This window comes from Acomys minous, assembly GCF_964271855.1.
Source record: "Acomys minous genome assembly, chromosome: 3".
Taxonomy (NCBI): domain Eukaryota; kingdom Metazoa; phylum Chordata; class Mammalia; order Rodentia; family Muridae; genus Acomys; species Acomys minous.
Window position 1 is genome coordinate 84,755,761 of NC_140485.1, and position 25,540 is coordinate 84,781,300.

The window sequence follows — 25,540 nt, forward strand, 5'->3', positions numbered from 1 at the left end:
GGGACATACATTCAGGATCTCCCTGCAGTTATGAGCGCGCAACCTGTGGCTTGTAAGAAGACATCAGAAAATATGGCCTGGGATAAAGGAGGCTTGATGGCACTGCATTTTCTATTGTGAATGCATATCTTATCTCTTTTTCTCGTAAAAGCAAAAGAAGAAGCAACCCGGGTGTGGGGTGTGGAGGGATCCAGCGGGAAAACCTAAAAAAGGACAAGGTGATTGAAGAGAGTGAAGTAACTCCTACACCAGTTAAAATAAGGCTCCGTTCCAGAGCTCTCAAGGGCAGAAAGAAAAACAAACAGATAACAAACCAAAAACCACCTCTCAAGCGCGCCTCGGATACTGCGCTTGCGTAGCCGGCAAGCGCCACAACGCATGCGTGTTAATTCCGTCCCGCCCACCCAGTGACACAAAGTGCACGCAGGCGGGGACAGCTTCTCTGGAACTGTAGGATCGGGTTCCAGGCGTGAAGGTTGGTTGTGTTGACGCGGACCGACCGCGGCTGGAGAGCTGGGCGCTCGGTGCGTGGTCGCTCTTTCTGCCTCCAGGTACGCCACTACCTCCCCTGAGGGTGCAAGGACGCCGTGCAGGGTAAGCCGGGCCAGCGGGGTGTGCTTGGCCGGGATGACCGACTACAGTGGAGCTCCCCACGCGCGCGAGTAACGGGGTTCCCGGTGATGTGGGTCCAAGTGCCTGGCACCTACCCGGGCCAGGAGACAGCTCCTGATGGGAGGCCTCAGGGTCTCTTACGCACCGGGTCCTCTTCTGTCTTTCCGTCAGGGCTGCGTAGCCCTCGTAGAACGCACTCCACTGTAGGTAGGGCTCGTGCAGTGTTGTGAGCTAAGCTGTAGGCCAAGCACAGCAGGGGTCTCTGCCCGAGTGCTGCCCACCGCCCTGCACATCCATTCATTCGGCCGGCTTGTGCTGACCCGCCCCCAGCCGAACCAGGCCCAGGCCCCTCCCATCCCGCTCTGCGCAGTCCAGCTTAGGAAGCTCAGGAACGGGGAAAACCCTGTGTTTCCATTGTGCAGAAGGTGGGAACCGTGTAGTGACCGGGAGGAGCTCCCCGGGGTCTGGGTGAGTCTGTCTAAGTTGGTGTGTTGCCACAGGTGCTTCAGGCTAAAGGCAGGAGAGGTCCTGATGTAGACACCCAGAACGGAGAAGGACGGAGAATCAGAGCGAACAGGTTTTTAATTTTAAGAGCAGCTGTCAAGTACCTGGGTGGTTTTGAGATTATACTGCTGTGTGGACAGAGCCCTTCACCCTGAGTCTTTCCAAAGAAATCAGTCGTCTGAAAATACCTGGGCCATTTATATTTCTGCAGGCACTTGTACCCCCACAATCCTGTGTGGTAAGCCATGCATCCTCTGTCACAGGGAGTATAGTGAAGTCTCATAGCCACAGTAGGAAAATCTCAGACACCTGGGAAGGAAATTCCCTAGGGAGAGGTAGGTGACTGATTCCAGACGCTTTCCTGGGGCACTGCAGTGCGCTGGATGGGGGTGAATAGCATTGAGGAGAGGTTTCCCTGTTCCTCCTACCATTGTATTAACAGCAAGCATGAAGGTAAATCCAGAAATTGAGGTTTTATGGTTGTTTGTGTTTTGTCCCTCTCCTGCCCTGGAAGGGATGTAAACTAATCTGGTGTGTATCTCAGCCCTTTCTTGGAGTCTCGTGGACAGAACCTGAGACATGCACAGCTCTTTGTGTGCTCAAGTCTGGACAAATCTATAAGGCATGGCACCCTGCAAAAAAAAAAATCAGGAAGTGGTCTTCACAGGGCTGTTCATGTATGGGTTTGTTTGTTTTCCTACAGGAAGAAATAAGTGATGCTCTGTTAGTGTGCTTTATTTCTGGACATATACTTAGCATGTGCATCAATCATTTGCAACCATGGCTTGGTTCCTGTTCTTTAATGCAAACCTGGAAAAATCTGGCAGCTGCCAGCTTAAATCAGACCCAGCCTCCTCTCTTCCCTTTCTAACACCACACCTCTGACTCCTGTCTCTACCTGACAGGAGGTGGCCTCTCCAGGCCACACCTCTGACTCCAGTCTGTAACTGGCAGGAGGTGGCCTCTCCAGGCCACACCTCTGACTCCTGTCTCTACCTGACAGGAGGTGGCCTCTCCAGGCCACACCTCTGACTCCTGTCTCTACCTGACAGGAGGTGGCCTCTCCAGGCCACACCTCTGACTCCTGTCTCTACCTGACAGGAGGTGGCCTCTCCAGGCCACACCTCTGACTCCTGTCTCTACCAGACAGGAGGTGGCCTCTCCAGGCCACACCTCTGTTAGCCTCCACATGCTGCTTCCTGTTCCACCTCCTGCTCATTCCCCACTTGGCTTTACTTCAGACTGTTTAAAAAAAAAAACAAAACAAAAACACTCAACTCTGTTCTGTGAAGTGCAAACTAAGGTTGACTTGTTTTCTTCAGTGAACCTTCTGGGAGTCTGATCAATATATACCCACCCCTGGGTATTAGACATAGTTAGAGAAAAGTGATTGGTCCTTCCTGCAAGCACCTTGGCTGTGGACAAACACTTCAACCTAACAGAATAAAGTTGATGTTCGGAGTTGGGCCTCTGAGACTTGGAGGAGACCTGTAGACCAGCCTGTCTGGTTCTGGTCCTGTGCCCCCGATTGTGTGTTCTGTTTGGATTGTTACTATCACCCTGAGCTTGCTGATTTATTTATTTATTTATTACATATACAGTATTCAGCCTGCATATATACCTGCACTCCAGAAGAGGATGTCAGATCCCACTGTAGATGGTTGTGAGCCACCATGTGGTTGCTGGGAAATGAACTCAGGACCTCTGGAAGTGCTCTTAACCTCTGAGCATCTCTCCAGCCCCTGGCCTGATAATTTATACAACTATCATCAGGTTGTGTTCAGTAGACTCTTCTGTTTACAGGTTGCGTGCCGGGGCACTCAGAGCACATGATAAAGATGTTCAGACTGAAGTCAGGCTTTGATCTCAGTACCTTCGAGGCAGAGGCAGGTGCATCTCTGTGAGTTCGAGGCCAGCCTGGTCTACAGAGTGAGTTCCAGGACAGCCAGGAATAAAACAGAGAAACCCTGTCTCAAAAAAAAAAAAAAAAGCAAAAACAGGCCAGATGTGGTGGCGTATGCCTTTAATCCCAGCACTGGGGAGGCAGAAGCTGGCGGATCTCTGAGTTTGAGGCCAGCCTGGTCTACAAAGAGAGTTCCAGGACAGCCAGGGCTGTTAACACACAGAAACCCTGTCTGAAAAAACAAAAACAAAGAACGAAACAAACAAAAAAGATGTTCATGTGGGGAAGGCAGTGGCAATAGAATTTTAGGAGAGGCTTGGGGATGAGGTCAGAATTGGACAAAATTGGCCCAATTGATGGCTGAGCATTCTGGCAATGCACAACTCACAGAGATCCACCTGCCTCTGCCTCCCAAGTGCTGAGATCAAAGGCATGTGCCACATTGCCCGGCGTCAGCCTAACATCTTTATGCATAAAAGGCCCGGGACAGGTGGAGGCTGAGGTTTCAAGGTTAAGGGAGTCACTGGAATGCCTCCTTGGAATGCCTGGGCGAGGATTAAAGGTTTGGAATAAGTTGCAAGTGCCAGGCCTTAGCAAGTGATGGATGAGATGTGAACTTGAGAGCAGTGGGGTAGCTCTCAAGTTCAGTAGGATCAAGTGAGGCCCAAAGAAAGGCAGGAGCTGGCGACTGGCACTTGCCAAGAGACCTTTCTGAGCCCTACATGTGGCAGGAACTGGGGAAGGTTTTGTCTTGTTTTCTTCCCTCAGTTTGGTCCTATTCCCTGGGCCTGGAGCTCAGTCAGAGGTAGTATCTACATGACCTGAGCTGTTTGCCTAAGAGAATGACCAGAGATGGAGCCAAGAACGGGCTGCTCTGTGTACATGTCCCTGCACTCCCCTGCCTAGGACTGCTGCTACTCCCCAAAGCAGGCCAGCCGCAGGGTCGCTCTGCCCATTGTCCTGGTTCCCAGGTGACGTGTCCCGTGCCCCTCTACAAAGTTTGTTTTAACTTCTGTTCTCTGTGGCTATTCTCGAGCACCTTTAATTTCCAAATAATGTCCTAAGTCATGTGACGGTCCTCCGCGAGCTGCCACCTTGCAGAGGGGCCCTTGGAAGAATTAGCCTGCCCTGGTCACACGCTGGTTCCAGCAAGACACAAGTCCTACTTGTAGCCCATACTGCTGAGCCTCCCGTGTTCCCGAGTCTGATGTTTTACACCTGTTCACTGTGGTTGGTCAAATGGTTTTAAGTCCTCGGGAAAGTAAAAGCACAGTCTCTCACTAGAGTGTGAGTAAAAGATTTGGAGAACGGGTGGATCATATGGGTCCGGGTGGTCACCTGGAGTGGCCTGTGGACACTGGGCTCTTTGATACAAGCAGCAGCATGTCTCAGCATGTTTTGTTTGGAGATTACCCAGTGTTCATAACCCTCAGTTCTGGACCATCCATTCCCAGAATCATCAAGAAAAGCCAATGAAGCTTCCAACTCCTGGGGGGAGGGGGTGCATACTTTGTCCCCAGACCTGGGAACTTCTGACACACTGTCGGCTACAGGCTAATGTGATTTGCCTAATTATTCTCCTTTCAGCCAGCAGCGGCTACAAAGTCCCCAGCAGACTGAGAAATGAGAAAAATACCAAACCATGGGACTCTGCGGATGACGAAGGTGGCATACCCCCTCGGACTGTGTGTGGGCCTGTTCATCTACGTTGCCTATATCAAGTGGCACCGGGCCTCTGCAGCCCAGGCCTTCTTCACCCTTGCTGGGGCTGCCTCGGGGGCACGGTGGACCCAGCAGGCCTTCAGTGCCCCAGGCTCAGCTACGCATAGCCATGAGGTCTTCTATGGGATCATGTTCGATGCTGGGAGCACCGGCACCCGCATCCACGTCTTCCAGTTTGCCCGGCCGCCTGGAGGTATCTGTCTGATTCTGAGCCACTATGGGCACAGACACTGGTCTGCCTTCGCCCCTCTTGGGGCAAGGCCCTTGAGGACTCCTTCCTTCAGAAAACAGTGTGGTCTTGAGCCTCTGTCCTAGAGTTACCCTGGAAACCCGTTAACATGAAATTATTAAGGCACTGGGGCAAAGCTCAGTGGTAGAGCACATATTATATAAGGCCCGGGTGTGAGCGCCAGACCACTTGAAAAATTCAGTTACTAAGAGACACTTACTCAGTGGGTACGTGCCTCTAAATTCCCCAGGAGCCCAAGGCTCTTCTGACACTAGTGAGCAGTGACTACCATTGATGGGCAGCCAAGACCCTAGATAGCATCCAGTGGCCTGTCCCCTCCCTGTGTCCTATAGCAGGCCTTGTGGCTGAACCTGTGATTCGGGCTATGTCATGAGATCTCAAGGCAGGACACAATTTCAGACTCAGGCTGTGGGTCCTAAGAGCCTAGTATGACACTGAGAAGTGGTCTGGACCTCAGGCCCTACCAGCTTTGCTTCCCAGGAATTGGGGATGTTAGACAGAAGGTGGGTGCTTCTCTCCAGGACCTCTTGGCTGCCTGGTTATTTATTCAGCCTCCCCTGTGGCCCTAAAAGCTGTCCTTGTTTGTGCATCTGACCTTCAGCCAGTCAGCGTTCTGTCCCTCAGCTTTCTTTGTTCCAGTCCCGTATCCAGGTCCCTGGTGGTCAGGTGCTGTCCTGGAGCTAGCTGCTCTGTCAGCATGAGGCTGCCCCCCACCCCCGGCTCCCACCCCCCACCCCCGGCTCCCACCCCCTACCCCCTACCCCCTACCCCCTACCCGCTACCCCCAGTACTTCTCGCCCAAGCTATAGTAGCCTGTTTTCCTCACTTCTGGTTTAATTATTGCATGTTTGGGCTAGAACTTTGCTTTCAAAGGAAAAAAAAAGCTATGTGAGGATAATTAAGATTAAAAAGTCTGCATCCATTTAAGGTGTTAATAGTTAAGCTGGATGTGGTGGCGCACTCCTTTAATCTCAGCCCTTGGGAGGCAGAGGCAGGCAGATCTCTGAGTCTGCCTGGTCTACATAGTGAGTCCAGGATAGCTAAGGGTAGGTAGGAGACCCTGTCTGCAAAACAGCAACAATATTAATAATTAGGACGAAGAGACAAACAGCCCAAGGATCATAGGGTCAAGTGCTTGGGATATACGTATGTTATGAGGTTTAGAGTAGTTTATGTTATTTACAAGTAGATTAGAATCAGTTTAGATTCTGCCCGGCTCATAGTGCTGGCAGCCTTAAAGTACGTTTCAGTCTCCCTGTGTCAGTTATTTGCTTCTTAGGCCTAACCGATACAATTTACGTAACAATAATTAAGAAGTTAATCTTGCTGACTCGACAGCATAAATGATGCTCTGTCCTTTTGTAAATTTGTCCAATTCGTACATGATATTTTTATAGTTATTGAAGTAGCTAAACATTTAGGTTCCAGATCTACTTGCCCATCTCCAAAATTGGTTCTGAAACCAAATGTAACGGGTGGTTAGGAAGAATTGCTCAGTGGCAGAACACTTTTTCTGTAGTCTTCCACTCTACCACCTGAGCTGTGGAAGGTACCACAGAACACTGTTCTAGCGTGTCTGAGGCCCTGAATCGATTTTTAGCACCAAATTTCAAAAACTAATCTAAGTTTAAGGCAGTTTGTCTTTAGAAAGAACAGTCTGTGAAGAGTTTTGTTTCCGCTTTTCTGGTCCTGTTTTTTCTTCCTTAGTCTTCAAATTTACATATCCATATTTTGGACAGGTGTCCACAGCCACAGGACACCTCTGGACACTCACCTTGTTGCAATGTAGTCCACGCCTCCTAACATCACTCAACTTCTTTCCGTTTTTTTCCCGAGACAGGGTTTCTCTGTGTAACAGCTCTCTGGCTGTCCTGGAACTTGCTCTATAGACTAGGCTGGCCTCGAACTCACAGATCCACCTGCCTCTGCGTCCCAAGTGCTGGGATTAAAGGTGTGCACCACCAACACCCGGATATCACTAAACTTCTTAAGAAAAGGGAAAAAAAACCTCTCAGAAGCTTGTTCAGGGCCCATATAAGGATAACATCTCAGAGTTATGGACATCATTTTTGGTTTTTGGTTTTTCAAGACAGGGTTTCTCTGTGTAGCCTTGGCTTTCCTGTACTCACTATGTAGACCAGGCTGGCCTCGAACTCACAGAGTTCCTCTGCCTCCCTGAGTGCTGGGATTACAGGCGTGTGCCACTACACCTGGCTTATCATTTTTTATTTTACATTTTAAGATAATTTATGTTGTTAAATCATCAAGAATTTTCTTAAATTTAAATAACTTATCTGCAATAAAGTTGGGGTGTGAGTTGTTTGTTTACTTTTGTGCAGTGTTGGAATCAATTCCAGGGTCTTTAGCATGTTAGGCAAGCACGCTCACCCCAGCCTGAGACACACACATACACACGCATGCACACATGCATGTAAGCACAGGCATTTAATAAAGGAAAGCTCTGGTACAAACTAGGTCTTTTATTCAGCTGAACTAGATTGAAGATTTAAACAAAAATAATCCCGTTTAACTGGTCTCCATAGTTAGGCCTCTGCTCTTAACATCAGCTGTTCTCTGTTGTATATATTCATATTCTTTGTATATATTCCTAGTTAACATCTTTTTAAAATGTTTCCCTTTAGAAACTCCCACATTGACACATGAAACCTTCAAAGCACTGAAGCCTGGGCTTTCTGCTTATGCTGATGATGTTGAAAAGGTAACCACCCTCTACATCTGTGTATCTCCCAATGTCCTCTGACTGCCTTACTAGCCAGCCCCTTATGTTTGGATCTTTTTTTTTTTTTTTTTTTTTTTTGAGACAGGGTTTCTCTGTGTAGCCTTGGCTGTCCTGGACTCGCTTTGTAGACCAGGCTGGCCTCGAACTCACATTGATCTGCCTGCCTCTGCCTCTGGAGTGCTGGGATTAAAGATGTGCGCCACCATGCCCAGGCAAGCCAGCTCCTTCTGAACTGGATCAGTTGGCCATCATCAGAGAGAAAGGTGTCTTCCTTGCTGGTTAGAGAGGTAGAGAGAAGTACAGGTCTTACTCACCACTGTGCTGTATACATCATGAGGTCCTCCCCTGATCCTTGTGCAGCTCAGAAGCTCACATGCACAAATGGACAGAAACACTATTTGGGGCGTTAGAGAGATGGCTCAGTGGTTAAGAGCACTGACTGATCTTCCAGAAGACCCAGGTTCAATTCCCAGCACCTACATAGCAGCTTACTAAACCACCTGTAATTCTAGTCCCCGAGAATCCAGTGCTGCCCCCCTCTGGTCTCTGTCGGTGCTGCATGCATGCAGGCAAAGCACTCATACAAATAATAAAATGAAAAAGAAGGCTATATTTAGACTTTAAAAATTTTTGTATTAGTCATATAAGTTTTGCATAATAACTCTGTGATCCAGGGGCTAAAGAGAGTGCCTGGGGCTTCCCAAGACTAGGCCAGTGCTCTGATACTGAGCTATGACTCCCATCGTGCAGTTGTAATTTTAACTTCTTACAGCAGTTCCTCTGATTGAAGGTGTAACATTTACTAAAACAAAGTATTAATGTTAAAACTCTCAGGCTAGGGCTAGCAGAGAAGCTCAGTGCTAACGTGCTTGCCTGGCTTCATCTCCAGCACTCGCCCTTCAATAAATAAATAATAGATGCAACACACACATAATTTATGAAAGCCACAAGCCAAATAAATGTAAAAGAATAAATAAGTACAAGGCAGACTTCCTTAAAGTGGAATAAAGGTTTCTGTAAGCATGTAGCGTTTAGGCTTGTGATGCTCTTGCATAGGTGAGCTGAGGACACCTGGCTTTCTTCTGACAGCAACTGCTTGCTCATAGGGTTGTCACTTCCCTGTCATTCCGTTTCTTCTTCTTCTTTCAAATGCTGGGTTTGAAACTCGGGGCCTCTCATGCGCTAGGCAAGTACCCACCACCAAGCCACATCCTTAGCCCAGTTCCAGCATTCCTCGGTCCCTGAGCTAGTTGGTTTTTCCGGTCCATAGTTGCATCATGGTTTCAGATGGGGTAGTGCAGGGCTTGGCTATACAACAGAGGAATTAGTGATTCAAGGGTGGCCATCCAGTTAAACCAAATTGAATTTCATATGTTTAGATCAATAAACTTGTGGGATTTTTAAAATCCAACCTGTAGATACGTGACACACACAGTGTCCCTGCTGCCTCCAGTACATGCCCTACCTTTTCACGGAGCCTTCACGAGCTCCTTTGAGTGTCCTTGGACAGATACTTGAGAACTCACCCTGTTTTTATTTTGCATACACAGTAGGGAAGGACAGTCTGTCATCTAACACACACTCTATTACCCACAGGTCCAAGGGCATCTTTGGGTAGATTTGTGGAGTAGGAGTTGTGGATAAAAAGAGAGTGAGGCAGCCGGGCGAGGTGGCGCACACCTTTAATCCTAGCACTTAGGAGGCAGAGGCAGGCGGATCTCTGAGTTCGAGGCCAGCCTGGTCTACAGAGCAAGTCCAGGACAGCCAGGCCTGTTACACAGAGAAACTCTGTCTCGAAAAACAAAAGAGAGAGAGAGAAAGAGAGAGAGAGAGAGAGAGAGGGGCCTGGAGAGATGGCTCAGAGGTTAAGAGCACTGGCTGCTCTTCCAGATGTTTTGAGTTCAATTCCCAGAAACCACATGGTGGCTCACAACCATCAATAATGTGATCTAGCGCTCTCTTCTGGCATGCAGGCATAAATGCATGCAGAGTGCCATGTACATAATAAATAAATCTTTTTTTTTTTATTGAACTTTTGGCTGGGCCTTTAATCCCAACACCCAGGAGGCAGAGGCAGGTGGATTACTGCGAGTTCGATGCCAACCTGATCTACAAAATGATTCTAGGACAGCCAAGGCTACACAGATAAACCCTGTTTCAAAAAACCAAAAAAAAAAAAAAAAAGTGAATTTCCTTTTGGACAGGCTTTAACCAATTTCTGTGTACATGCTAAGCCACACTTTGAGCTCACTGGTAAGTTATGGGACCTCTCAATGGGGTCTCATGGGACTCAGTTCTACAAGGGGACCTAGAATTTGCTAGTTTCCCCATGCTCGTGACATCAGGGAAGTCACAGCCCTGTGACTGGTGAGGGGTTGTGTCTTAGGGTCCCTATTGCTGTGATAAGCACCATGACCAGAAGGCAAGTTGGGGAGGAAAGAGTTTATTCGGCTTGCACTCCCACATTTCAGTCCATCAATGAAGGAAGCCAGAACAGGAACTCAAACAAGGCAGGAACCTAGAGACAGGATCCGATGCAGAGGCCATAGAGAGGTGCTGTTTATTGCCTTGTTCATCATGGCTTGTTCAACCTACTTTTTGACAGAGCCCAGGACCACCAGACTAGGGATGGTACCACCACCACCTAAGAGCTGGGCCCTCCCTCATCAATCACTAGTTAAGAAAATGCCCTACAGCTGGATCTTCTGGAGGCTCAGTTGAATTTCACTCCTTTCAGATAACTCTAGCTTGGGTCAAGGTGACACAAAACTAGCCAGCATAGGTGGTGACAGGCCAAAAAGTCTCGCTCAGATAGCATAGAAGTTACTCTAAAAGGAGGCTCTGCCTCATGGTTCCTGACCTGTTTTCACCTGTCACATTCTATGCCAAGGGCTGTCCTCTATGTTCTGACCCCTTGTGTTCTCACAAACATCCAGTGCTGCTTGATACAATACTCCTGCTGACTTTGAAAATTAGAGAAAGGGGTCAGGAGCTGGGCAGATGAGTAAAAGCAATGGCTTCAGATACCTGAGTCCAAGTCCCAGGATCCACATAAAAAGCCCAGTGTGGCAAGTCAGCTAGTCTGTATAATGCATACAGCAGGAAAAACAAGAGAGGCCGTGCCTATACAAGGTGGAAGGTGAGAACTGACTCCTGCAAATTGTCCTGTCTTTACATGTGAGCATGTCCATGTGTGCACACACACACAGTCACCAAATTTAATTTTAAATTAAATAATACATTTGATATACATTTTAAAGGGTGCTGGTAACTGGGTAGTGTGTAGAACAGCCCTGCTTTGCTTTTGTAACATCCACAGAGTGCTCAGGGGATCCAGGAGCTTCTGAATGTTGCTAAGCAACACATCCCATATGACTTCTGGAAGGCCACCCCTCTGGTCCTCAAGGCCACAGCTGGTTTGCGCCTGCTGCCAGGAGAAAAGGCTCAGAAGTTGCTGCAAAAGGTAAGCTTAGCCATTCCCCCAGCTGGAGGGTGGCTAAGGGTCAGTAAAAATGCTAACCCTGTGGGCATGATGGTGTCACCCCAGCACCTGGGTGGCACAGCAAAATCAAGCCAGAGGCCAGTCTGAGCCACAAAGTGAGACTCTGTACTGACTCAGGACAAAAGAGCCACTAACCTTCCAGCTAGTGTCAAACAGGACACAGAGAGAACAACCTCGGAATGTTCACATTGTCACTGTCACTGTTAGGGATCTTCTATGTGACATTTGTGTGTGTGTGTGTGTGTGTGTGTGTGTCTGTGGTTTTTCGAGACAGGATTTTTCTGTGTAGCCCTGGCTGTCCTAGACTCACTTTGTAGACCAGGCTGGCCTCGAACTCACAGTGATCCACCTGCCTCTGCCTTTCAAGTGCTGGGATTAAAGGCATGCGCCACCACGCCCAGCTCTATGTGACATTTAAGAAGACAACTTTTGCTTTTAAATTGCCTTGCACTTCTGAAGGGTGCCTCCAGGTGTGTGAGCTGAGCCTGAGCTCAGATGTGACTGCCCAAGAGACCCTTAGCCTCGTCTCGAGTCCAAGTGCTTCTTGGGGGGAGGGGGGGGCTTATGTCTCCAGACAGCCACTTTGTACTCTCTACTGGGGCTACATCCTCATCCCAAGATTGCATTTCTAATTTTCTTCCCATTCATCAGTTTGAGAAGGTAGTCTTCCTCAACCTCTAGATTCTTCTTTTTCTTTCCTTTTTTTTTTTCCCCCATCTTTTAGAGTCAGGATCTCTCTGTGTAGCCTTGGCTGTCCTAGACTCACTTTTGTAGACCAGGCTGGCCTCGAACTCACAGCGATCCTCCTGCCTCTGCCTCTCGAGGGCTGGGATTAAAGGCGTGCGCCACCACGCCTGGCTCCACTTCTAGATTCTTATACTGTTTACTTGCAAGGTGGTGGCACGATACACCTTCTCAGGCTACAAGAGAGCTTGGATGACCAGGTACACTAAAGTCTCTATTTCCTGAGACTCCTTAGAAAATAGAGAAAACACACCCCATTGCTCACTCCTCCACCTCCCTCTGCCAGGCTCTGCTGGCCCGTGTCCTTGGATCAGTGCCCCTACCTACAGACACACAGACCGTATGAATGGTTCCCAGACTTAAGCTCTACTTCCTAGGGCCCTTGTTCTTTATGTCTCAGCCCAGAGCCAGGAAATGTTTGGGGACCCAGGAGGCTGAGTGCACTCCAGTTCTCTGTCGGCCATCTTTTCTCTTAGAGCTCTGCTATCCCCAGCCGTTATAGATGAGGTATCTGGAGTGGCACGTTCCTTGCTGTCCTAGGGATAACAGCCAAGGACAAGTCTAGGGAGGATCTTGGAAGCGTGAAACAGTGTAACAGTTCTGCCTCTCAGAACACTGCAGAACTGTCAGCATTGTATCACAGCTGATCAGGCAGTCCCTTGCAAGCTTCTGATCTTGGTTCTGAAGAATGAATGGGCCCTCCCTCCCTGGCTGGGGTCAAGGGCGAGATACTCACTGTGTAGACCAAGCTGACCTCAAATATTCCAAATCTCCCGCCTCAGCCTCCTGAGTTCTGGGAGTACAAGTGTACAGTCGCACGCCTGGCTGAGAAATGTTTCTGTTTGCATTTAGGTGAAGGAGGTGTTCAAGGCTTCGCCTTTCCTTGTAGGAGACGACTGTGTTTCCATCATGAACGGCACAGATGAAGGTAGAGTGGGAAAACGAGCATTTCTCATCAGTGCATGTCCCAGTCAGACAAATGACTGTGCTGCTGCTGCTGCTGCGTGCACTCCAGGCCTGAGGGCATTGTAGCTAGCCTAAGTCATGGTGTTGTTCACAGTTTTGTTGTTAGAGACAGGTTCTTATCTTGACCAGCACCAAACTGGTAGAGATAGATGAAGCCTTTGAAAACATCGTGGTAAGAGCTGGAGAGATGGCTCAGAGGTTAAGAGCACTGGCTGTTCTTCCAAAGGTCCTGAGTTCGATTCCCAGCAACCACATGGTGGCTCATAGCCATGTATAATGAGATCTGGTGCCCTCTTCTGGCCTGCTAGCTCACATGCAGCCAGAACACTGTGTACTTAATAAATAAATAATTAAAAAAAGAAAGAAAGAAAAGAAAACACCGTGGTTTGGGTTTTAAGGGCATTTAAAGAACACCGGTTGTTGCTGTGCTGGGAATACACTGTGGTTACATAGCTTGCTCGGAAATAGACACTTGCGGTTGCTCCCTGGCTGGTGATTTCAAATGTGACCTTAAGAGTGAGTTTGTCCCCGGGCATGGTGGTGCACACCTTTAATCCCAGCACTCGGGAGGCAGAGGCCGGCGGATCACTGTGAGTTTGAGGCCAGTCTGGACTACAAAGTGAGTCTAGGACAACCAAGACTATACAGAGAAACCCTGTCTCGAAAAACAAACAAACAAACAAACAAAAAACAAAAACAAAAACAAAAGAGTGAGTTTGTCTGGGGGCAGAGGGAACATTGGATTCTTTTCCTGCCTCCTTCAGAGGTGGAAGCTGGTGACAAAATCCTGGAAGAAACTCGACATTTGGTGATATGTTCTAGGTTTTTAGTGTGTGCCTGGTGCGCCTGGGTTCATAAGTGAACACTGCTCCTCCCTGAAGGCTGGGAGTGCCCAGCAGTACCCACCAGGCCCCTGATACCTGAAAACAGGTAGCAGCCCTAGATGTCAAGAGTTGAGATAGGGTCTGGAGAGACAGCTTAGCTGTTAGGAGAAGACGTAAGTTCAGTTCCCAGCTTCCATATGGTGGCTCATAAACATCTGTCACCAGGTCCCAAGGCTCCAGCTCTTCTTTTGGCCTCCATGGACACCAGGCACACACGAAGTCCACAGACATACATGCAAGCAAAACATCCATACACAGAAAATATGTTTCAAAACTATTTCTTTTTCTTCCCTTCCTTCCTTCCTTTTTTTGTTTTTTGTTTTTGTTTTGTTTTTTGTTTTTTGTTTTTCGAGACAGGGTTTCTTTATGTAGCCTTGGCTGTCCTGGACTCACTTTGTAGACCAGGCTGGCCTCAAACTCACAGTGATCCACCTGCTTCTGCCTCCCAAGTGCTAGGATTAAAGGTGTGTGCCACCACACCTGCCCTCCCCCCTGCTTTTTAAAAATTTTTATTTATTTATTGTATATGAGTGCTCTATTTGCATGCACATCAGTATGCTGGAATAGGGCATTAGATCACCGTACAGATGGTTGTGAGCCACCAAGTGGTTGACAGGAATTGAACTCAGGACCTCTGCAAGAACAGACAGTGCTCTTAACTGCTGAGCATCTCTCCAGCCCTTTGTTTCTTTGTTTTTTTCTTTCTTGTTTAAAAATGAATTAAACTCCTGTGCCATTCTCTTATAGGTGTTTCAGCTTGGATCACTGTCAACTTCCTGACAGGTGCGTGTCTTCTGGATGGGAAAGGCTAACGGCTGACCATCCCTAAGAAAGGAGTGCTTACCAGGCTTCCTGGAGCGCAGAGGCCCCATTACCATAACGCCCAGGTTCACTGTTGCTAGCTTGGAGGCAAACTGGGGGTAACAGCGTGTCCAGACAGGTCAGGCAGAGTGAGCCCATATGTACATGTGTTCATAGCTGCTTACTACCCTTGCTTTTCTCTCAGCACAGCCCCAGCTTTGACCTGTAATTTGTTTCTGAGAGAAGCAATGAATAAAACCTAGGCAGGTCTTAAAATATTGGCAGTGATGTGAGCACTGGTCACCGGTGCCAGAAACGTATGCTCTTGGAAACAGATTGTGAAAAGACACTTTCAGATGATTCTTGGTGCGGCCTTTACTGGAGAAGGGCAGTGTGTCTGTATGTAGAAAGAAGAAAGGGTTTTCCTGGCAGGTCTCATGTACACGAGGACAGAAAGACACTGGTGGGTAGGTTGTCTGCCTCAGAACTCTACCTCAGATGCTTTGGGAGGACAGAGTCTGAGATGGGACTAGTCAAAAAGGATACCTTGCAGGGAGCACCTGTGTCAGAATAGCAAAAAAGTCGGTGTTTCCTAGGAGGTGAGGCTGGCTTGCTGAGAGCAGTGTGAGTGGTCAGTGTCATCCTGTCATTCACACCAAAGCCACAGCTGTCAGAGCCCTGGCTCTTGGATACTTTTAAGTTGGAATTTTTTAAAGTGGTTCCCTGTCCTCTGCCTCCCGGCCCAGGGCAGCTTCTAACCTCTCTTTGATCTTCCTGGTGCCTCATATCTTTCCTAACACAGCAGCACTATGTCTTTACTTACTGTCATCCAGGCAGTCTGAAAACCCCAGGAAGCAGCAGTGTGGGCATGCTGGATTTGGGCGGAGGATCCACTCAGATCACCTTCCTCCCACGCGTCGAGGTAAGCAGCCCTGCCTGCCTCCCGAGGTGTGTGCATCACAGTCAGGGCGCTGCAGCCACCCAGGAGGCTCCTCAGAGAACGCCCCTTGGCCACTGGAAGGCACTCTGCCCCTCTGAGTTCTTTCACAAATAACTTCCTGAATTTTAACTCTACCCACTAAAAACCAAAATAGAAAGCTGCTCTTCCATGAGGTGAAATCAAAGCATGACTGGGAAGCATTGGTAGATACCTCCCACTCCCCACAGAGTTCCAGGAGCATGAGTGGACAGTATGGCTCATGAGTGAGAGGGAGGCCAGCCTTCTTCAAGATAAATGTTCTAAAGGAAATAAGAAGAAGAAGAATGCATTTAATGCCACCTGCTATTTTACACACCTCTCTTTTCAGCCACATTTATTAACAATCACATCTTGCCGGGTGGTGGTGGCGCACGCCTTTAATCCCAACACTTGGGAGGCAGAGGCAGGCGGATCGCTGTGAGTTCGAGGCCAGCCTGGTCTACAAAGTGAGTCTAGGACAGCCAAGGCTACACAGAGAAACCCTGTCTCGAAAAACAAAAAAACAAAACAAAAAAAAAAACCAACAACAACAACAAAAAACAAAAAAACAATCACATCTTATTTCCAGTGGAGTAGAGTGTGTAAATGCACCTGGAAACTGAAGCCATGGTCCTGTTCACTTTATGAGAGACAGATGCTTATCTGGTCTGATTGGATTTTATGTGGCAGGAGGGGCTAGATGCCAAAGCTAGGCTGGACAAGCAAGCAGGACCTTATCTCAGGATGATGGTGGTGGTGGTGGTGCTCACGGGCAGAGAAGCTAGAAACCCTGGTTTGATGATCCCTAATATAGACAGAAAAACAGAAGAAACCTTCTCCTAAGGAAAAACACTGACCCCGGATGGATTTGATTTTTACTGCTTGCTCCTCTTTCATCTAATCAGAGACTAAGTGGAAAGCTACCTAAGTGTCACTGTCCCTCCACTCGACTCAGGGAGGAGGACATGGTTTTCTGGAGGCAACAATAGCTTCCTATTTCTCCCCAGGGTACCCTGCAGGCCTCCCCACCCGGCCACCTGACGGCGCTGCAGATGTTTAACAGGACATACAAACTGTATTCCTACAGGTGGGTTTGCTCACTCCTGGTGCACCCCCCCATTGCTGCCTTATGGTGGGGGACCCTTTCCCCATGTAGATGCCGGATCCCAGAATCCCTTGTGCCAAGACACCGCCTGGCCTTTCTCATCCTGCCTCCCCTGCTTCTCCTTCTGCCTGCTTCCTTTTTAATTGACTTTAAAATCATATTCTTCTTTGGTGCTTGTTCTGTTCTCCTTTGGGGAGGCTTGAAAAGACTAAGAGGTGAGGAGTTGGCTGCCTGCTGGGCACATGGCACTTGGAGTAGGTGTTCCTTTCAGATGGGCTCTTGACCCCTTCACTGCCTCTCCTCTAAGAGCTCGTGACAGGCTCAGCTACTTAATGGTCTGGCCACAGTGTAAGGCTCATAGAAGCAGCAGGGAAGAAAGCCTTTCTTACCACATTGAGCCCAGTCAGGTGCATGTGTGGCTCAGCCTCACCAGGATTTGTCTCCACAGCTACCTGGGGCTGGGACTGATGTCGGCACGACTGGCTATCTTGGGTGGTGTGGAGGGGAGACCTGGTGAGTAGAACATTTGCTCTAGGCTCTGTCCCTCTTCTCGGTGCCTCTCCACCTCCTCCTCCGCTGCACAGCAGCACAGCTGCCACTGCCACCCAGCCAGCCTGAGTGGGATGGGCCCAGAGCTTGTCACAGTTGCTAAGACAAGATATGGGTGTTTTACCATTGAGCATTCTTCTAAGGTAGCATTCTTAAAGGAGATACTAGGGGCTTGCTAGAGAGATGGCGCAGTGGTTAAGAGCTCCGGCTGCCCTTCTGGAGGACCCAGGTTCTATACCCACCACCCACATGGCAGCTCATGACTGTCTGTAACTCGAGTCTCGGGCTCTGATGCCCACTTCTAGCCCCTGCAGATTCGACACACATGTGGTACGCTCATGTACATATATGCATGCAAAACACTCATGTACATAAAATAAAAGCAAAGGGAATTTTTTTATTATTAAGAAAAGGAGAGGTACTAGGGAAATAATTTCTGAACCATGTCCCTGCATTTGGAATCACCTCGTGTGACAACTTTCTGTCACTGAGACAGATGACTCTTAAGAGTGTGTTTGGCTTATGGTTTTGGAGGTTTAAGCTTGCTGTGGACCCTGTGGTGAATCAGGATGTCATGGTGGGAGCATGTGGCAGAGGATGCTGTTCACCTGCTGGCAGCAGGAGGCAAAGGAGGAAAGAGGCCCTAGTGTTTTAAGTCCAGGCCCTGGTGACCTAATCCCTCTGCAGGCTCCACATACTGAGGGTATCGCTCCATCTCAGTGGTGCTAAAGGCTGAACGTGCCTTCAGGACACAGTTTCCGGGCCTATTTCATGCTGGGGAGCACAGAGTCACTCCGTAGCATGGTACCACCTGGTGGCACCTGTCCTTGCCAGCCTCGGCCATCTGTAAAATTGGGTTGCAGCAGTCTCTTCTAAATAGCTCATTATGATAACTGACGAACTAGCGCTTGGCCCAGTGTCTGGGACCCCAGATGCCCAGAGGACGCTGCGTTTCACATGGGCCACAGGCATATTCCTGGGCAAATGAGATTGGGTGCCACACCTGTGATGGAGCAGGGCTTTTCTCCAGCTGACATGGACTGTCCTGGGAGACAGGTGTTATTGCACCCCAACGCTCTGTTATAGCATGTAGCACTCTTTGTCGGGCCCCTACCCAGTCCTTTAAGCTTTGTTTTATGGGCATGGCACCGTTTTTCTTCTTACCTTCATGCTCATCTGTATTTCAGCTGAGGATGACAAGGAACTGGTCAGCCCCTGTCTGTCTCCCCGGTTCAGAGGAGAGTGGGAGCATGCTGAGGTCACCTATAAGATTGCAGGACAGAAGGCAGGTAGGTGGCACTGCCCTTTCAGGCTCATGAGGGTCAGTGGCAATCTGCTTCCCCCTGTGCCTTTTCCGGGCACCTCTAAAAAGCAGACACCAACACAGACAAGGCTGTACCTTCCCCGAGAGTGCAAGTAAGCAAGAGCTGTGGCGTGACAGTGAAGGCTTTTGTCGACACCTGGGGCCTCCCCTGCCTACCTCCCTCTACGGGTTCTCTGCACAAAGTCTCCTTGTCTGTCCAAGGAGCCCAGTTACCCAACAAACCTCCAGTGAGAAACTGGCTGCCGTGGGACCTGAGACAAATGGCCACATTTGGGCTCTGGCCCAGAAGCCCTGCTCTGGCCAGTTCTGTGCAGAGAGAAATGAAGGCTGCTTCCTGCCCACAGCTCTGGATACACAGCCCCCACCACCCTGTCAGCGGCCCCCTCTGATCTCTGTTATTCTGGGTACTTTGAATTTCTTCCAGGAGAAATACTGGGCTATTGTTCCCAGGCTGAATACAGTACTCACGATACATTCGGCGTATCCACTTTTGGTTGTTGTGTGATCAGCCCAGCTCAGTTGTCAGTTGTGCACATGGAAGGCCAGGTCTTGACACCGGCTTGGGGCACTCAGCAAGACAGTATCTGGGCTCCAAAGCAAAGAGTTAGATTGGGAAACCGAGACCTTGAAGCAAAAATGAACTGGAATGAGCAAGGCATGGGAGGTAGCTGTGTTAGCCAGGAAGGCCCACGCATGGCATTTGAGCCAAGGTCCGAAGCAATATGATCAATCTGCCCAGAAAGCTAACCATATTCTAGTCAGGAAGCAGACTGTGCAAAACTTGAGCCTCAGTGAACAAGGAGGTAGCGTGGCTCATCTAACCAAGGTCAGAGAGAGGAAACAGAGTCTGGGGGCCCATGGCGGATCCCTGGGAAGGATAGAGAGACTGGCTGAAGCCAGGCTGAAGCAGGTTCATTTAAAGCACTCGTTGGATGACCATGGCACTTGAGTGATCTCCAGAGTCTGGCTGTTCTACCATCCAGGTATATGTCCTGGCAGATGATAGCTCATGGCTGCTTCCCAGTCTGTGAGGTAGGGAGGTTGCAGGTTGTGCGGCTAAGTTGAAGGTCCATGCATGCTCTGAGTTGACAAGTATGGACTGGATAAACACCTACACCCGAGAGTGGAGGGCCACACAGGGCCAGGCCACACACCATCCAGTGTCTAGATACAGGATGCCCTTGGGGAGCACTGCACTCCAGCCCCTTCATTCCTGAGGACCACGGACAGCAATGCTTTGACTCTGAATGATTTATGTAGCCCTTGACTTAGAGTGGGGTCCCCAGAGACTGCTGGTCCTACAAGTCAGGGCCTCCTGGGAGCTGTGGCCCATGTGTCTTGGGTTTGCTAACATTGGCTGTGTGCTTTCTCTTTGCCTTTTGCAGTGGGCCTCTATGAGCTATGTGCCAGCAGGGTGTCAGAAGTCCTCCGAAATAAAGTACACAGGACAGAAGAGGCGCAGCATGTGGACTTCTATGCATTTTCCTATTATTATGACCTTGCAGCCAGCTTTGGCCTTATAGGTAAGGGCTAGACCAGTCTGGGCAGACAGCTCATGCTAGCCAGTAGTGGCTCTGAGGGTCTGGTGAAGTGAGTGGGCTTAGGAGGCAATTTTATAGAGAGGCAGGAAGTGATAAGCCGCTTCTTATAGGTAAGCTAGTTCTTTTCAGCCAGCTAGCAAAGTGGGTATCTATTCTGGCTCCAGGGCAGTTAACAGAAAGTGGCCAGGTGGGAGTGAATTGTTAAGGCAGAGGCAGTGTGTCTCAGGACAGCTTGGTTTTGATTTACTGGCCCCAGAACTGGAGCCAGGGACACTTGCATACTCCTGACCACATCAAAGCAATTGGCGTTTCAGTATAGGACCCCCACTCTAACTTGGCTTGGCAGCTTTGTGGAGTCCCACTTTTGGGGCCAGTTCTGTGAGACCCCTTGCCTTGGCTTTCCTATGAATAACTTGAGCTATGTATGTGACAGTTCTAAGGAAGGAAGAAGACCCCACAGTCACATGCCATCACTTACCATAGGCTGTGCTTGCCAAGAGACAGACATCTCACTGGGCTGTGGTTGGGAGCTGTAGGGCTGTCCAGAAGTGTGACCCCATTGCCCACTGTTGTCATGCTGGACCTTGAAAGAGCTTAGACCACCTGTGACCAGGACACTTAGTAATGCAGTGACTCCCTGAAGCCAGAGTCCAGAGGGCCTCCCTCCCTCCCTCCCTGTCTTCCTCCCTCCCTGAGGCAGTGCAGCTCCTTCTCAGTTGAGAAACTCACATTAGAAATTCTTCTGATGATGGGCTGGAGAGGTGGCTCAGAGGTTAAGAACACTGCCTGCTCTTCCAAAGGTCCTGAGTTCAAGTCCCAGCGACCACATGGTGGCTCACAACCATCTATAATGAGAGCTGGTGCCCTCTTCTGGCGTGCAGGCACATATGCATTGTATACATAATAAAAATTAAAAAAAAAAAAAAAAGAAAGAAATTCTTCTGATGACTCAGCTCAGGAGGCTTTTCTACTCTGTACTTCCACTGTTGCTAGTTTCAATCATTTGCTTTTTCTTGGAGGCCCAGAGATACTGGGGAAGTTCACTGGGGGGACGTTGCAGGGTTGGGGATAAAGGAATCCCCTTTGCCCCCTGTCCTCAGTGTCCTGGCAGAGAAACCTGCTTACCCTGAGCTGCACCTCCTCTGATGCTACAGCTGGGACTTAGGGTTAGCTCTGTGGTGGAGCACTTGCCCAGCACACATGAGGCCCTGGCCTGCAAAAAAAAAAAAAAAAACAACCAACAACAACAACAACAACAACAACAACAACAAAAAACAGAACCATTGAGTGCGAGCAGCTTCCTGGAGCCAGGAGAGGAGGGTCGATAAGAAAAGCCTATGTCTGCATGCTTGTGTGCTAGGGGGCTCCTGGTATGGGGTCTCCAGGAGCAGCCTTGAGCATTAGTGCCATCACATGCTTCTACCATGCTCCTGCTGACTTGGTGTCTCTCTTATCCAACAGATGCTGAGAAAGGAGGCAGCCTTGTAGTTGGAGACTTTGAGATAGCAGCCAAGTACGGTGAGTGTAATTGTCAGGGTGACAGGCCAGGGGGTGTGGGAGCAACCGAAACCCCGTGTTCTTGTGATGCACACAAGGCCCAGCCAGACTGCTGTGTTTGGCACCTGATTCTATCCAGTAGTCAGTGCTGAGATGTGTGTAAGGGTGTACTAGGGTTACCCAAGGCTTAAACCCCAGATGTGAAAGGCCGCAGTCCCCGTGCCTGCCCTTTCTCTCCTCCCACACCCTTTGTGCAGCCGTTCTGGGTCGCACCACCCTGGCACCCAGGACTGAATGTCATGTCCATATTCAGCTCCTCTGGTTGCAGCTCCCGGTTTGCAGTTCAGAGCAGTTAAGCTTTGTGTATTTCTCCACAGAAAGATTTCTTCTTCTTCTCCCTTCCCACACCCACCCCCACCCTGTCTCTGGCCAAAGTGTGGTATTCTTATGCCTTCCCAGCACTTCTGGTTTTTCCCTGGACTTTGGGTGTCTGCATAGATTTGCCCTTCTATCAGGAATAGATTCTAGGAACTGTAGAAAAGGTTTAAGAGTGTTTGCTGCACAAACATGAGGCTCTGAATTCAGATACCCAGAACCCACGTAAAAAGCTGGGTGTGGTTGCCTGTGCTCACAAAGCCCAGGCTGTGGGGGAGACAGAAGGACCACTGAGGCTTGTTGGCCACCAGCTGAGCTCCAGGTTCAGGATAGAGACCTTGTTTAGAGAGCGATAGAGCAGAGTCCCAGATGCTCTCTGTTCCCTGTGCCCACAAAAGAGCACACATAAGGGAATAAATTTGGCATCGGCTTTAGTGTCATTATCAAGCCTTAGAAAGTCTGAATTCTGGATATGACACTAGGAAGTGTCAAGGGTCTCAGATACAGAAGTGTAGCCAGGGGAGAAGATTCCACTGTTATCCCAAAGAAGAACATTCAAATCTCTTTTGGTCCTGGCATCTAGATCTAGTGGAGATTGAGACTGGACTGGTTGTAGGGTGACTCCACTGCAGTCTGACAATAAGTCAGAAGTGAAGAGCACCGGGCAGTGGTGGAGCACACCTTTAAGTCCAGCACTTACTTAGGAGATGGAGGCAGTGGATCCCTGCGTTTGAGGTCAGTCTAGTCTACAGAGGCGTTCTAGGACAACCAGGGCCATGCAGAGAAACAAAAAAGCATGAAGAACAAGATGGATGCCCATAGCAGGTGGGATCAGGGTTGGCCCACCCCCAATAAGAGATTGTCTAGAACATGACTGGGGGTGGGCATCTCTCCCAGTATGCCGCACCCTGGAGACACAGCCACCAAGCAGCCCCTTTGCCTGCATGGACCTCACCTACATCAGCCTACTGCTCCACGAATTTGGTTTTCCCAGGGACAAGGTGCTAAAGGTAAGCACTGTGTCTTGGGTGCCGAATTCCACTTGCGGGATGGGGTGGGGTGCTGGGAACTGTTGACCTTACTGTTTGAATTTTTATCTCCTGCTCCCATCATTGCTTTGAAGAAACAGCCCAAGGCTGTGTCTAGCCTCCTCAGCCTGGGCCTTCCTCCACAGATGCCACCCGGTCTCTGCAGCTCATGCCCACGACCTTCTCTTCTCCTTTCCTTTATCTTTTCCAGCTGGCTCGGAAAATTGACAATGTTGAAACCAGCTGGGCTCTCGGCGCGATTTTTCATTACATTGACTCTCTGAAGAGACAGAAGGTTCCTGCCTTGTAGCAGCTGAGTCCTAGTCCCCACCCTAGCCAGAGTTCCAAGGCTCCCAACTCCACGGATCCTTCTGTCCTGGAAGTGACACCATCCTTGAGCAGCCTGCACCTGGCTAAGACTCTCCTGCGTGCTGCAGCGTCATCTCCTGCAGATTTGCCAGGGACATGGGACATGTGCTACCCCTCCTCACCACACTCGCTGGGGGAGGGCCAGGCTAGGAATGCTGTCTGGCCTGAGGCCATCTCCCTGCCTTGCGTACAAGTGGGCAGGGGCCCAGGGCACACGCTGAGATAGAGATGCAGCCCTGTTCTTATCCCGCCCATCTTCAGGGTTGTGGCTGCTTTTGTGTATTTCTGTGACATGAGTCTTGTTTTGTCTCCCGACCCCTGTTTTCTCATGAGCCAGACCTCGCTCTGCCTTCCCAGAGTTGTGGGAGATGAAGTAGGCTGGCCCAGACACAGTGCAACCTCAAGGGGAGCACGTCTTGAGTGTGTCCACCTGCTTCTCAGGATAGACACGTGAAGTTACCTGGACGTTTGCTGTCCCACCTTTGGATGGTGCAGCTTTAACTGGTGTGAGGGACACTGAGTAGGAAGAAGGGAGGGCAGTGCCTCTTTACAGACCCAGCGTTCCAGCTCCGCAGAGCATATGGATGTGAGCAGAGCTGTGTGTTTAGGCACCACCCCGGGAGCTGTGAGTGCTTTATGTTAGAACTGAGCCCCTTTTCTGGACACAACTATGTCCCAGTGAATGTGTTACTGCTGTGAGCCACTTGCAGACCAGTGGGGCAGATCGGAAAGCTCAGCCCTGGCACCACACTACCCCTACCCCACCCTCCTCACTCGGGCTGCAGCTGGCTTCCCCGTGGTCCCCTCAAAGAATGTACAGTCCATAGAATAAGCTGAGCCACCATTGTTCTACTCTGAATAAAGGTTTACAAGGGTTTCTCTCTTCTGCTTCCTGAGTGAGTGCCCAAATTTAAAACCTGCCCAACTGGGACAACAAGTGATAGCAGAAACCCAGCAGCAGCAGCAGCGGCGGCGGCAGCAGTGGTGGTGACAGGCCACCCAGAGACCTGGGCTGTTTCTGGCTGCTCACTGTCCCAGCTCTCCGTTTTGAGCTCCTCCCTCTCCTGAGACATGACTTAGTTTGGCTAGGGACAGCTCTGGGTACATCTCCTCTAGGCTGCTCTGTGTTTAATGATCTAGTTTGATTCTGGCATAGTCCCAAAGGGGTCACATCCAGGGTAAAGACAGTGGGATCACTGATACCCCAACTATCACAGCCCCCAAGTCTATGGTGGGTTCACAAGGTCTGGCCATGGAAAACAATACCAAGAATTCCCCTTGGACTGGCCAGTGAAGAGGAGCAGAGTTCTACAATCAAGGGGCAGCGAAGGCTCCAAGGAGCCAGTTCCCTGAGATCACTTCTCTCATATCTTTTCCCTGCTCCTCAAGTCATCCCAGGAGGGTCTTGCCTGGAGTGCTCACAACAACTTCATGATGGGCACATGTCCCTGAGGAAGCTGGGTCCCTGCACAATGGAGCCTGAGTTGCAGAGCTGTAGTTGGCATCTTCTTTGTTTTTGTTTTGTTTTGTTTGAGACAGGGTCTCTCTGTGTAACAGCTCTGGCTGTCCCAAAATTTGCTCTGTAGACCAGGCTGCCCCTCGTACTCACAGAGATCTGCCTGCCTCTGCCTCCCAAGTGCTGGGATTAAAGGCATGCACCACCACCACCACCAGGCTGTAGATGGCAGCTTGGGTGACCTCTCACCACAAAAACAGTAGCTTCAGTGGTAACAGGAAGAAGCCTGCCTGGGTAAGACTTAACATTCCTCGGGGGCATGGCCAGTGGGACCCCAATTCCAAGGCAAAGTGAGCCTGGAGATCTCCCCAAAAATGAAACCTTGGCTTGTGGCCAGTGTATAACTTAGGTTCAAAAAAAAAAAAGAAAGAAAGAAAGAAAAGAAAAGAAAAAAGAAAGGAGTCTTCCTAGACAAAAAGCCATCTGGGACCAGAGCCAGGCTTTTGCTGAGGAGGGCATGGAAGAACCTGCCCTTCCCACACTGTAGCACCCACTCCTTGGCAGAGCCCCCACTGCCCTTTTCTCCTATAGCTAATGGCCTGAATATTTAAAGACCTCCAGAGGAGAAGCGCCAAAGCCACAGGATGGAAACATAAACGTGAACTCATTGCAGGTAAAGGATTCTGATCTCACTCATGAAAAAGTAAACC

The 25,540-nt window shown here is 49.6% G+C and overlaps 1 protein-coding gene across 3 annotated transcripts; it reads left to right on the forward strand.

The window, feature by feature from the left end:
- Positions 1–386: 386 nt before the first annotated feature.
- ENTPD6 (ectonucleoside triphosphate diphosphohydrolase 6) lies at positions 387–24,257 on the forward strand. 3 transcript variants are annotated; one of them, XM_084776425.1, is made up of 14 exons: positions 390–594; positions 4,607–4,934; positions 7,634–7,710; positions 11,051–11,194; positions 12,830–12,905; positions 14,575–14,610; positions 15,462–15,550; positions 16,594–16,673; positions 17,140–17,204; positions 18,428–18,529; positions 19,950–20,087; positions 21,567–21,623; positions 22,875–22,987; positions 23,217–24,257. In XM_084776425.1, the coding sequence occupies exons 2-14, from the start codon at positions 4,643–4,645 to the stop codon at positions 23,313–23,315; spliced, it is 1,368 nt and encodes a 455-aa protein (XP_084632551.1). In that variant the 5' UTR covers positions 390–594; positions 4,607–4,642; the 3' UTR covers positions 23,316–24,257. The 3 variants fall into 3 exon arrangements, 2 of the variants coding, with proteins under 2 accessions (XP_084632552.1, XP_084632551.1); XM_084776426.1 differs by lacking the exon at positions 22,875–22,987 and having other exon boundaries at positions 389–594; XR_014778137.1 differs by lacking the exons at positions 17,140–17,204; positions 21,567–21,623; positions 22,875–22,987; positions 23,217–24,257 and having other exon boundaries at positions 387–594; positions 19,950–19,967.
- Positions 24,258–25,540: the final 1,283 nt, after the last annotated feature.

Coding starts and splice junctions, on each gene's coding strand:
- ENTPD6 (XM_084776425.1), top strand. CDS start 4,643: ATGAGAAAAATACCAAACCATGGGACTCTGCGGATGACGAAGGTGGCA. Junction 14,611..15,461: donor CACTGTCAACTTCCTGACAG/GTGCGTGTCTTC, acceptor ACTGTCATCCAG/GCAGTCTGAAAACCCCAGGA. Junction 16,674..17,139: donor TACAAACTGTATTCCTACAG/GTGGGTTTGCTC, acceptor TTGTCTCCACAG/CTACCTGGGGCTGGGACTGA.